General features: G+C 43.1%; 1 protein-coding gene and 1 long non-coding RNA gene across 6 annotated transcripts in view; one reads left to right on the top strand and one right to left on the bottom strand.

Moving 5' to 3' along the window:
- Nucleotides 1–13787, top strand: part of TBC1D30 (TBC1 domain family member 30) — a 68996-nt gene that overhangs the window by 22800 nt on the left and 32409 nt on the right. For 2 of the 5 annotated variants that reach the window (XM_031462782.2, XM_010994211.3), the window contains exon 1: nucleotides 10652–11246. The exons of the other annotated variants lie outside the window; for them this stretch is intronic. In XM_031462782.2, the coding sequence (XP_031318642.1) occupies nucleotides 11072–11246 (175 nt within the window). In that variant the 5' untranslated portion in view covers nucleotides 10652–11071. Of the gene's footprint in view, nucleotides 1–10651; nucleotides 11247–13787 lie in introns of those variants that run through there. 5 annotated transcript variants of the gene reach the window in all.
- Nucleotides 774–10690, bottom strand: LOC105101102 (uncharacterized). The gene is made up of 4 exons (XR_010383207.1): nucleotides 10443–10690; nucleotides 9157–9277; nucleotides 1688–1841; nucleotides 774–1482 (listed from the first exon to the last, which is right to left on the bottom strand). It is a non-coding gene; the product is annotated as an uncharacterized LOC105101102 (long non-coding RNA).

Genomic DNA, 13787 nt, shown 5'->3' with positions numbered 1-13787 from the left:
TTTTGTTTTATTCATTAGTTTGTTGTATTTTTTTAGATTCTATGTATAGGTGATACCATATAGTATTTGTCTTTCTCTGTCTGACCTATTTCACTTAGCATAAAGCCCTCCAAGTCCATCTATATTGTTGCAAATGGCAAAATTTCATTCTTTTTTATGGCCAAGTAGTATTCCATTGTCTGTATAGACTACATCTTCTTTATTTGTTCATCTGTTGCTTCTATATCTTGGCAATTATAAATAATGCTGCTATGTACTTTGGGGTGCATGTATCTTTTTGAATTAGTGTTTTTGTTTTTTTGGCTGTATTACCAGGAGTGGAATTGCCGAGTCATGTGGTAGTTCTATTTTTAGTTTTTCTGAGAAACCTCTGTACTGTTTTCCACTGTGGCTGCACCAGTTTGCATTCCTACCAGCAATGTTAGAGTGTTCCTTTTCCCCCACATTCTTGCCAACACTTACTGTTTGTGTTCTTCTTAATGATAGCCATTCTGACCGGTTGTACATCAAATTCTGTAATTTAAGTGTTGGACATATAGCAAGGGAGCATCTCAAGTGCTGACTCACGGCATTGAAGCTTCAACATCAGTGAGCGGGTAATGAGATTTTTCTGTGTGTGATAGTGTGCAAGAGTTTTCAAACATGTTTTTAAAAATCTGGGCAATTTAGTTGAATCACCTCATGTTATCCTAACTCTGAAACCCAGTGATTGTGACAGCTGGTCCCTGCACGAGGGGGAACACAACAGTGGCACAAAAATGATTCAAGATCGATCATACCCCAAGTCCTCATCATTTATTTAACATTGTCTCTCTATGGAGAGGGCCTTTGGTTTGTTGCTTTCTCAGCTAACGAACCAGCTTCCTGTTCCCTGTTTCACATTTGGCAAATTGTTTTCAGAGACAAATCATATTTGCAGTTTCTTGGGGGAACTTCAAGGTGGCCTAGATTTTTCCTGGATGAGTTAGAGGGTGGGTTGATGCAGAAAGGACTGCCCTATGAGGCTCCACCGAGCCCTGTCTCGCCATAGGCTCTGATGAACTCCTGCATGCCTGCTGTGCGTCACGCAGGGCACAGCTGGTCTTCTGTAATCCTTACCTAAGGGCTTCGCTCATTGGCTCCGGCATCGTGGAATTTTTTTGTTCAGCTGGCAGTGCTGGGCTGACCTTGTTGGATGCTGCTGCTTTGTTCTCTCTACCAGTACCTTGTTTTAGTAGGTAAATAATACACGGGGAGTTTGAGGGAATGATGGATGTTTCGTTCACTTGGTAACATAAATGGGGCTGTGAACAAGTCTCCTTGCAGGACTTCCAAAATGTTTTTTGATCCTGCTCAGATCAAAAATATCTGGTTATATTTTATTGGCTTGGTGGACAGAGTGTGGCTTTCCAGTGACGTAGACTTAGGTTCAGCTTCACGACTTATTAGTTGTATGACCTTGGGAAACTTATTTAACCTCTTTGTTCCTTCTTTTTTTCCTTCCTTCCTTCAGGAAAAAAAGAAAATCAGGGAAGTACCAGGAATAGTACAGTAAATCCCTCTTCCCACCACTCAGAGTTAACTATTTATATTTGAATATATTTTCTTTTAGTCATTTCCCCCACCCCATGCCGAGTAAAAAAATTACCCTGGTGATAAATGTGCACACTCTCCTTTTACTCCCCATCTCTTGGGAAATAGTGTTTACCTTGTTGGGTTAAAACGAGACGAGGTCACTGAAGCCCTAGCGCAGGGCCTGCTCCGTGGCAGGCAGCTGGTACTGGTGCTGGCAGTTACTTCTTTTTCTCCTCCTCTTATCCTTGCTTCTCTCTCTTTGTGCGTCTCCACTAGCAAATATAGTCCTGGCAAATTGACAAATGTATGCAAATGATTTTTTTGGCAAGCTCTTTCTCCTTCTAGGGTGTATTTGCAACACCCAACTTGAGGAATTGGCCAGCACATGTAGGAATGGATAGAGTACACCATCAAACTTACTTATATTGCAAATAATCAAAATACATTGAAAGACCAGACCTTCCTAATGAATGATGGGAAGCCCTTTAAAATAAAATGATTGAACCAAACTTTAGAAAACAGCCTGTATTATTAAAAAAAAAAAGCTATAATACTGGAGGAGTAGAAAGATTGAGAAGAAAATTGCTTTCTTAAATTCTGCTGTGAAAGATTGATTTCTCCCTTGCAGTGATCTTGCAAAGCAAGAGGCTGTTGGGTAATTAATGCTGGGGCTTTATTAATTTATGACGAGCAAGGGAGGATTAGCCTGTTTGCATTGAAGTGAATTTTCCCCAGGGAACATGTTAAAAAAAAAAATCAAGATGATGAGAAATAGGAACAATCTGTCAACTTACATGAATGTTGCCTTTTATGGGCTTCCTGGTTTTGCACTAAAATCTCTTTGCCCAAATGGAAGGTAACATAATTAAAGAGCAAAGATGCTTGAGTGACCAGGCAGCTTCGTTTGTAATCTGTACCAGTGTTGATGGGTAAGCCTAAAATGTCTTTCCTTTAAAAAATATTATAAGTGCTTTTAATAGTATATATTAATGATATAAGTCATTTATATAGAGCCAGGCAGTATGGTAAGTGCTTTCCCTGCATCATTTGATCCTTAGAATAACTCCTATGAAGTAGATACTTGAGTTGTCCCATTTTATGGATGAGGAAACTGAGATGATGAACTTACCTAAGTTTACATGGTTACTGAGTGGTGGAGCCAGGTTTCAAATCCAGGTAGCTGGTTCTAGAGTCCATGATTTTATTTCATTTATTGATTGATTGATTTAATGGGTTCAAACCCAGGACTGTGTAGAGGTGGTGATTTTAGCTACCATACTGGCTGACTGCAATCATGCCTAGAATTTCAGGAGCATCTTTGATTTGATGAGTAGAGCGAATATGTGGTATTTGAGCATCACATATTTTGGAAACTTGTCAGGGAGACTAAGAATAGTGTTTGTGGATTTTTTTTGGTACATCGCGTAAATGTCAGTCAAAATACTGTTCATAAACACATCTGCTAATTTCTCTGTAGTTGAATAAAAAGCCCTTCTTAAATGAGTGGGAAGGTCTGGCTCTTGACATGATGAGGTCATGATGTTATGTATTGTTAATGTTCATGTCCTGAGTGTCAGATGTGCACAAGGCCCATGCCAGCAGCAGGCAAGGGAGGGGAGAGGCACAATAGTGAGTCAGTCAGTCCCTGTGCTCACAGGGGAGTGTGCTCTATGGAGAAGAAAAGGTCCACCTATAAATAATTCAAGGGCGTGGATGAATCAGGTGAGGGGGTGGGAGAATTCTGGCGTCTGAAATGCACGTATTAAAGCAGGTGCCATTTAAAAATGGCCAGTCAGCAGGATCCTAGCCTGATCTTTATGTCATAGATGCAATTAAAACATTTTACCGAGTCTCTACTGTGTCAGGCCCTGTGCTAAAAAATTATTTTGAATTTTCCCAGGATACCTCGTGGGACTTAGTTTTCAAGTATTAGGAAGGCTTAAAATTTAGAGACACCAGAGGTAACTTTCTTTAGACATGACCTGTTCCCTCCTTAGCAGCTGGCATATTGATTGATGCTGGCGTTAGGCCTGACTGACGTACCGCCGAGTGACACTCGGTCATAAACTGGGACTACAGACAGCGGTAATTAAAGGTGCCAGTGCTGCTATATTAAGTCCATGAGTATAGTAGGCCACACCTGTACTGCTTCCAGAAGAGAAGGAACACATCGAAAGTCTATTTATTAAAAGCGTCTGCTTCCCTAGGATTTTTTCTCTATAACCAAACCTTTGGGTTGACTTGCAAAAACTGGAACACATTTATGACCATGTGTAAGACTACCCTGGTGAACTCCCTTATCTCTGTGGAGGTAAATATAAAAGTGAATGTCAGTCACCAGATATACTACCCTTTAAAATGCTGAGGCCTGTATTGACTGACATCCCATAGAATTCCTCTTCCCTCCAGGTACCTGTCACCTGTGCAGCTCAGGAGACATGCATTTCCCTTTTAAGGTAGTTCCTAACATGATTTGCAGTTCTTTCCTAATACCTGTCCTGGACTCTTAGACAATGAGAATAATAATACAAAGAAAATGTAAGATTTTTAATAAATACATAAAAATTCAGTTTGTTCAGACGACTCTTTTTAAGTCAAGAAAGTATGATGGTACATTTAAAAAATATCCTTAATGAGGAGTGAAGCCAACAGGATCTTTCTTGCTTAGACTTGAGTTTACCCGACACTGTAACAGTCTGAACTGTGTTCTCGAAGTATTCTATTTGGTCAACATTTATATTGGATTGAGGAATTTGTACAGAGTAACAGATTCTGAATATCAGTTCAGTTGATCTCAGAGAATCACAGTGTTGGAAGCTGCTTTACTCCTATTGGTAGTTGACTCTCACCTCATTTTAAATGTCCTTTCACAGCACTCCTGACTGCTGGGCTGGCAGTTTCTGCCTGAGAACTCCAGAGAAAGGACATTTATGATCTCCTGAGGCTAACGTTTTATTACAGTTGGAGCTTCCTTACATTTTGAGGTCTGCTTCTCTGTGACCCCAGTTAGCAGTTCTGATTTTGCCTTTTGGAGTGGACCTGATGCTAAACACAGTATTCCTCCCGCTGAGTGAGGGCACCAGGGGAAGAAAGCGGAAGAGGAACATCCGGTGAGGACCTCAGAGGGGGTGTTCTGGCCGGTCAGTGTTTCCCTGTGGGTCAGGTCCTGGTCCTCTGCTGGGCGGACGTCCAGTAGACCGAGAACAGGCCCATTTTAACCTTTATCTTGTACACTAACCACAAGCACAAAGAAGGACTCCCACGTGCAAGTGTATTGAGTGCGTCCTGGTACCACTGCCGTGTTAGTACCTTGACTTTCATCATGCCACTTAATTCTCACGGTTACTCAAGTAGGTATCGGCAATCCTAAAGATGAGGAAACTGAAACCCAGAAATTAAGTAATTTGCCCAAGAACAGAGAGCCAGTGAGTATGGGCGTTAGAATTCTAAGCTTGGTCTGCCTGCCTCCACGGCCAGCACTTCTCTGACACACCACGTTGCCTCCCGGAGGAGGCCTTCCCAGGTGCAGTTTCACGAGCTCCCCGGTCGGGTTCACACATTCTGCGTCTTCTCTTCTGAATGGACCCAGCTGGGAGATCGGAGGCTCCCGGGCCAGCCAAACCAACATTCACGTTAATTCGAATCTCTCTCCTCTTCCTGATACTTGTCTATTCTCACCATCAAAATTAAGCATATTATTTTCAAAGGCATCGCCTTTTTCCTCTCTAGGAACATATATTTCTAAGCCAAACTAATCTGCATCAACAGGCGGAGAAACCTCTCCTTTCACAGGCCTCAGCTAGGTCCAAAGGATCTCAGAATGCCTTGGTGTAAAGGTTGGGAAATCTAAGCTGTCTACTTCATTGTGACCTGGTCGAACAATGATTTCATCTTCTAAAATGATGGGTCTCAGTTTTCCAGTTCCAGAACTGGAAATTAGAGCAGAGGTGATAATTAGAGCAGAGGTGACCTTTTTCTTGGTCTGCTTTCAGGTGAAATTTAACAGTTCAATGAGATGACGCTCTGGGGAAAAATTAGGATGTATGATACTTAGGAGGAGGTAGAGATAATGGTATCCAAGTACTTGCATAGTATTAAGTTAACTATTGTACTGAAGTATAGTTGATGTGTAATATTATATAAGTTACAGGTGTACAATATAGTGGTTCCCAATTTTTAAAGGTTGTACTTCATTTATAGTTATCATATTTGCTGTAATTGTGCTCCCTGACTTCAGACTATACTACAAAGTTACAGTAATCAAAACACTATGGACCCCCCCCCGCCAAAACGAAATGAAACAAAACAAAACAAAGCAAAAAACCCAATATGGTACTGGCACAAAGACAGACACACAGATCAATTAAACAGGATAGAAAGCCCAGAAATAAACCCACACACTTATGGTCATTAATCTGCAACAAAGGAGGCAAGAATATACAATGGGGAAAGCCAGCCTCTTCAATAAATGGTGCTGGGAAAAGTGGACAGCTACATGTAAAAGAAAGAAATTAGAATATCTTCTCACACTATATTAAAAAAAAATTCATAATGGACCTAAATATAAGACCAGATACTATAAAACTCCTAGAGGAAAACATAGGCAGAACACTTTTTGACATAACTCATAGCAATATTTCTTTGCATAGTATTTTCAGTAAACCTTTTCCACTGTCCTATCACGACCCACTTTGTCCCTCCGTAAACTAAAAGCTTCCTGAGGTTAGAGAATGTACTGAATTCATACTTTTCATTCCCCATGGGTCACAGCACAATGCCTTTCCTACAGCATTTGAGGAGTAAATGTTTATTTCACGAATGAATGAATAAAAGAAATATAAAGATGTCTTTCTGTGGTCAACACAAACCTACCTCAAGTGGTATTGAATCAATTTCAGTTATTTTGAAGCAAGGAAATACTTCCTAGAAAATAGAAAATCTCGGGTTAGCTGTGTGTCTGGGACTGCATGGACCCGGCTGCAGGGTTTTACGTACATTTCCAGGATGGTTCTCTGAAATGGGACTTCCACTCCAGCTAGGAATTACATTTTTATATTAGATAAGTTTTGAATTGGAAACTTTCTGGTCTGTAAATAAAACTAGTTATTCTTCACTACTTCATCCAGAATATTTGAGCGTGCTTAGGGGGACTGTCAAGAGTGGCTTTGTTTTTGAAAGTATCTGATTAAAAAGAATGGTCCTGAGAAAAACATGAACAGGGACTATCAGAAGGCAGAAAACTGAGTGTGAGCTGGCATTGGAATTTCAAAGCTCCTTGGTTCCACGTTCGACAGTATCCTTTCTCTGAGATAAACAAAATACAAAAGGCACACCTGAGTGTCTTCAAGGATGCCTGTTTTTAAGTAGAGAAGTAGATTTTTATGACTGAGAAATCATACAGAAAGAAAATTAAATGTCCTATGTACGGCATGCGCTGTGTCAGATAATTGGAAGTTATTTTCTTTCCCCTCGATTTCTTCCTGCTGCCCTGCCTCTGTCTCTTTCGTGAGGGAAAATGGTTATGATGCTTGCCACCATGAGCTCACAGCTGTGTGGGCTCCGTCCTGGATAATGAACTGAAGCAGCTACTTATTAAGGCCCTGCCTTTAGGCAGGTCTGAAGAGAGCGTTGACTTCAGGGTGTTTCCTCTAAGCACTCATTTTCTTCAGCAAGGCAAGAAACAGATTCTCATCCGATGTGAAGTTTTCATGGAGCCCTCCTTCCCCAAAATTCAGGTTAAATCATAACTGCTCTGGACCATCAAGGTATGATTTGCCCAAACGTGAATGCACTAATATTATTTGACTAGTAAAGATCACTCAGTAGAGGGTGATGGCAAGTTGGCTTTGGCTGGAAATTTTGCCACCTGAGATCCTCAAGCAAAGTTCATGCTGGCATTGTTTCCTCTGCAAGTTGACTTCAGATGACGTCTTTTGCTTTTGGAAAACAATATTCCAGACGTGAAAAAGAAACTATGAGTCATATAATAAATATATGGCTTATGCTGTGGCTGTTTTTAGAGCATTGTATTTTAGTGCTTAATTATCTGTTTGCTCCAAAAGTTGGCAGTCTTGGCATTCCTCTCCAATGTAAACAAAATAATATTATTTAATTCCTTTGTTACGTATTGCTATAATAGTAGAAGCTCTTAATTTTTTTTTTTTTTTTGGCTGGTTTCGATTTCTATGTAGTTTAGAAGGGGACATTTTCAAGAGAACTTTTTTTTTTTTTAGAGTCAGTGTTTCCCTGTAATGTAGAATTTTTATCTCGAAAGTAAACAAGCCCCTGTCACTAATAGGAAGAAAAGTGCTGGAGCTGAAGAATTTCAGAGAGAGACCTTTTTGTCAGCCATGACATATCTGGGTGGGTTGGCAATCTAGGGTCTACACTTGAGCTTTGGCAGCCCAGACATTTGATTTCTTCAGCTTACTGAGAGTTGAGTGAACTCAGGGATATTGAGTGCTGTTAACTGGTCAGTGTATTCCCTCCTCGGCAGCAGAGTCTCTTCAGGAAGCCAAATGACAGTGAGAAATTTGCTCGGTGAGCATGGAGTCTGAGCCAGAGGGAGTGCGCTGGTGTGCGTGGCGGATGTCAGCCAGCCCCGGATGGCCTCCTCTGTACTCCAGAGACAGTGTTGCAGAGCACAGCCCATTGCTCCTCTCTTGGCTGGCGTGGTTGTCTTTCCTGCTGGCCCAGTGCTAGGGTTTCTCATAAAAAGAGAACACAAACCCTCTATGGTTTGAGCAGCAGAGCATTCTGGAGGATGAGACTGAGATGCAGCTACCAGCTTGTTCTGAATTTTTCCCTCTCCTTCCAGTTCTCTTCCTTTCACTCTAGGTGTTCATCACCATCTTCACCCAGGGCTCTCTGGTACCCTCAAAGAAACTGGCCAAAACCAAACTTCAGACATCTTTCAGTGATCATTCTCAGGCCAGAACAGTCAATGGACATCTTATAAAAATTAAGAGAAAGCTGAAGGAAAATGAACATGTACTGAAACTATAAGCATCAGGCTGATGAAGCCTCAGTTTCTGTACCTGAGCATGGTGTGAAATGTTGGGAAGTCTAAGCCAAACAGTTCATCACGAACATGTTCAACAGTGACTTCATCTTTTAAATTGATGAGGCAGAGTACTGCTCTTTTCAAGGCATCTTTACCTCAGGCAGGCATAACTGATTAGCTTCCATATCCCTGGGTTTACTTTTGCAGATGACTAATCTCATTTTAACAGATTCTTATGTATGAAATATATACTTCATGCTTAGTGTTATATAATTTCTGACATTGTCCTCAAATTCTGAGGGTAATTCTCAATGCCCAGAATGTACTGATTACAAAATGTGTGCCCATCATATGACTTTTTCTAGTTCTTTCAGAATATCATTAGGAATGCATTTAAAAAATAGTACTTTTCAATCAATAGCTACCTTTGTTTTTGATGCTCAAACTGTTCCATCTTTGGCCAATAGTAGCCTACTCATGTGGCTTTCATGTCATTTTGCCATGACCCCATTAGTCTTGGAGCACTTCCTTCCTTCCTGAGCTCATCAGGATGTTCCAGGCTTATACATTTTCTGGCCCAGATCTGGAATCAGTCATACCTGAAAGGAGCGCTGGTTCCTTTTAGTGGAGAATCGTTTTCAGAGACTTCATCCTGGATGTGCGTGGTGGATGGGTGTTCATTGCTTCCAGGTTGTCCTTAGTTCTAAACCTATTCAGTGGCTACGTATATGTATTTTTGAAAAGAAAAAAGATGAGTTCAGACTATTATTTTCAATTTAAATGTACTATTGCAGGATTAAAAAATTTTTCTTTGAACACTTGTATTTTCTGCCACACTGAAAAGACATATTTAGCTTATCCTATAATGTACATAAGAATTTAAAAAATAACACCAATATTATTAATAACAATAATGCTACTGAATGACATTTAAGATTTCTTTGCAGCTCTATTTGGCCTTAGAATGTGTACCACTACTGATAGTCATAATACTATAAAGCAAGTTACTTATTTTTTTGTGTTCTTATGCCATCAACAGGATATTTAGTTAGCTTCATTTGTTTCCACTCCTTTTCAATTTTTAGGGTTTTCTTTTGTTTGATTTATTAATATTAATAGGGAGGGTATAGCTCAAGGGGTAGAGCGCATACTTAACATGCATGACGTCCTGAGTTCAATCCCCAATACCTCCTCCAAGAATAAATAAGTAAACCTAATTACCTCCTCCCACCAAAAAAAGAAACCATTTTATTCCAGAGTCAAAATTATGTAAGGCACATCCAAAGAAACCTGTTTTCTCTTCCTCTCTCTTCTACACTATTCCCTTCCATATAAATACTTTTAAATTTTTTAATCCATCTGGTGTTCCTTTTCTAAATATTGACATATACAGATATTTTGGTTTTTCCCTCCACATCCTTTCTTTTCTTATAACTCGAATTCATCTTTATGACTAATATTGCATTGGTGAATGCTGTAGTTTAAGAATGACTTTTAAAAAAAAACGTTTTTTTTTTTTGAGGGGTAATTAGGTTTATTTAAGTTTTTTAATGGAGGTACTGGGGATTGAACACAGGACCATGTACACACCAATTATGCACTCTACCACTGAGCTATACCCTCCCTTCCAAGAATGAATTTTTTTTTTTTAAAAACAGTAATTATCGCTAATAGTTCTGACTACTGAAGTCTTTGGCTGGAGAGACAGGGAAGCACTTTAAAAAGCCCTGCTTTTAAATGGGGAACGTTTTTATCTTGAAGTCCATTCTTCCAAAAGAAACAACCATTAATAAAAATTATTATTATTATCTTAACGTGCTTCCCGTGCCTCTCCAAGATGCCAGGAAGGAGGTGAACACAATTTGGGATGAGATTGGTGCCTCACCGCCCACCGGCTTCTCTGCCGCGCTGCCAGATTCATCCTGCGGTCAGCTGACCTCTCTTCCTACGCTGCTCCGATGAGGTGGGCATTGGCATCTCGCTGCTGTTCTGCACCTGCGACTTTGGTGCCCCCTCCAGCCCCTCCCCGATCTTGGGAGAAGCACGGAAATCTCTGTTGCTGCTTCTGGTCCCCGGGCTCCGGGGCTCCGGGGCTCCGGGGCTCCGTGGCTCCGGGGCTCCGCGGCTCCCTCGCGCAGGTGCCGGGAGCGGGCTGGGATCTCGGGAGCTAAGGCCACCCCGCCTGCGCACGGTGATGCCGGGATTGGGGGCGGGAGCGCCGCCTCCATCTCCCGCGCTCGCTTGCTCCCGCCCTCCTCCCCGCCCCAAGCCCTCTCCTGCCTCAGCCTTGCAGGCTCCGCAGTGCAGATGCCTGCCTGCCGCCCCGTGCTTGGCGGCTCTCGCGGTGATCCTCAGGGTCTCCCGACCCTCCAGCGCCGGGTGCACCCTCTCTGCTCTCGAGGGACCCTTGACTAAGCGGTCTCGCTAAGCCCGGAGCGCGCAAAGCCGCTACGCCGGCAGGGCAGCGGGGAACCAGGAGGACGACGGCCGCACAGGAGCCCGGGACGCTCTTGGATGCGGCAGGACAAACTGACTGGCTCCCTGAGGCGCGGAGGGAGATGCCTGAAGCGGCAGGGTGGCGGTGGCGGTGGTGGCGGCGGCGGCGTGGGCACCATCCTGAGCAATGTGCTCAAGAAGCGCAGCTGCATTTCCCGGACCGCGCCCCGGCTGCTCTGCACCCTGGAGCCGGGTGAGGACCCGGGGTGGCAGATGGGGCACCGGAAAGTAGCGTGGCGCCCCCGGAGCTGGTGCCTCTGCCTCAGCTGGACTCTGCCTAGGTCGAGGAGAGCCCGCGGGCCGCCTGGTGCAGGGTACCGCGGCTGGGCGCAGGCAGGGCTGGGTCGGCTTGGGAGGGAAGAGAGCGGACCAAGGCCTGGGCTGGTGGGGAGCGGCCTCCCAAGGCGCGGAGAACCGGCTGTCCGCGCGCCCGCACCCGGCGGTCTGTGCGCGGTCCAGCCCTGCTTGTGCCGGGAGCTGCTGGCCAGCGGTGTGCTCGGCCTTCTCCGTGTGGTGGGAAAGTGCTGGCGGCTGCCGGGGGCATCAGAGACCGTGCAAACAACTGTGCTCCGGGCTCACCAGCAGCCAGACCTTGAGGGAAGTGTACGAGGCAGAGAAAAGTACAGGTTTGATACTTGGGGTTGGAGAGGGCAGCGACTGCGAAGGGAAAACCGGGTGCTTTTTCCTGAGGGTCTCTGCTTCGTGAGTGCCGGGATCATCTCGCCTAGAGCCTCTCATTTGAGCGTTCAGGTGGAAAGCAGGCAGGAAACACTCCTGCAAAGTAGAGATCCTTTCTGTGGTTAAAGATCGGGACCGCTCTTGGCTGTGCTAGGCTAGGCCTTTCTGTTTTCAGCCTGTTTACCCATCCCTGCTTCTCCAGGCTGCATAACTCCGCGCCTGCTCCACTGCCTGGCATCCTTCCCCGGGTTTTTTTGAGCCCAGCCCTGGCGCGGCCCCTGGGCATAAGGCTTTCTGGCTAGGGGTGGCTGCAGAGGGAGCCGGCGGTACTCGTGTTTGTGCTTAGCGCGCACTTGTCCCCAGAGTAGCACCAGCTGGCTTCCAGGCGGATTCGTCCCCCCCACCCCCGCCTCCCAGGGCCTTTGGGGACCTGCTATCCTGAGGCTGCAGGAGAGAATCTGCCGAGGCACTGAGCCCCAAAGGGTGGAACACGTCGCTGCTTTTCCAAACCTCGTGGTTTCTTTGTTTTTCTCCCCAAGGAAGTGTCTGGTTGCTGTCTGTAGTATTCACAGTCTTCCTTTGCCCTTAAAAAAAGAAATCTCCTTCCCACGTTAAAAGTGTTTCGTATTTCTGAACCCGGAACAGCCGGTGATTATCAGATGAAACATAAACCTTATCCTCTCCCTTATTCAGTTAGAAGCAAAGAATTGGGAATGACCTGATTTCAGCTTTCGCATGCAGGCGGCGAATGATCAATTCCAGTTAAATCCTGTGACTCATTTTTGATCATGAGAAAATAGTTGTGGTTTTGACTAACCCCAGCTGGGTTTCAGCACAGCAAGGTGATCAGCATGATGTCCAGTAGGTACTCTGAAAAAGTCAAGGGAGCCTATTCGGTCATACACACAGGAAATCCGAGGCTTTTAGGTCGGTTAAAAAAAGTCAGCGTGGGGCCGGGTTTCCTGGTCTTTGTTATAATAAAGCAAACGTCGTGATTGTACGCTCCTCCATTCAGCACCCCGTGTCTGGACAGCAACCTCACAAAGTGGTCTGTTTTATTGTCTTAAATTATGCGCTCCAGCTGGAGGCACTCTTGTGGTCATTGTATCATTGAGCTGCACTGAGGCAGGACTTCATTTAAACCATCTCAGAGAGAGATGGGAATCCGTCGGGGGTACTTAATGTACCTTCGAAGAAGAAAATCTTATCTGTCTAGGCAGAGTATGGTTTTGGCCCTGAAGCTCTGAAAAGAATTATCAGGGCATTGATTGGATGCCTTGGATTGTCTACCACACACAGTTTGACTTTAGAAACCTAGGACCCAACTCCTGTATTCACAGCACTCTTCTCGGACTCCAAGAAAGGCATCTGCACACTGTCACGGGCTCGGGCAAATCAGACACATCTCTTTCCATTTTCTTGACTCCATATGTATGTTTTCAAAAAGACAAGTATACTTTATTATTATAGTTTTACAAATTCTGAACAATGCTCCTTAAGTAGTGGAAATTGTGGAGAGGTTTTCAGTATGCCTAATCTGCCATTCAACATCATAGAAGCAAAGGTGTCTTCATAAATGATAATTGCAAATTATAAAACTGAATGCTATTGATAATGTTTGGTATATCTTGGTACTCGATCTTTTAAGTAATTAGTCTTTTCAAAAAGTGACTTAAAATGTCATGTCATTGATTTTTGAAGTTGTAGAAGAAACAGCATTTTCAGATTTGATTGTACTATTTTTAATAGAATTTAAGTGAGTAAAAATTTTTATGTAATTTCACTTCAGTAATAATAAAAAGGCCCAATATGAATATAGCAAATAGTCTTTATATATTCTCCTGTTTATTCACTTATTACACAGATTTCGAATTTGAGTCAAAGAAGTTTATCTAAAGTTGTAGGTAACTTGGAATTAGAATTCAGTTATATTTTAGCTTGTAGTCTATAATTAAATATATAAACTCATCTTTAATGAATAAATATATGACAGAATTTTAAAATATATGAAAATTTCCAAATAGTATTGTTAAAATGGATTATTCCACAATTGGGA

This window comes from Camelus dromedarius, chromosome 11 (genome assembly GCF_036321535.1).
Source record: "Camelus dromedarius isolate mCamDro1 chromosome 11, mCamDro1.pat, whole genome shotgun sequence".
NCBI classification, from domain to species: Eukaryota; Metazoa; Chordata; class Mammalia; order Artiodactyla; family Camelidae; genus Camelus; species Camelus dromedarius.
Note: the sequence above shows the minus strand (reverse complement) of the source record. Positions and strands in the feature narration are given on the sequence as shown.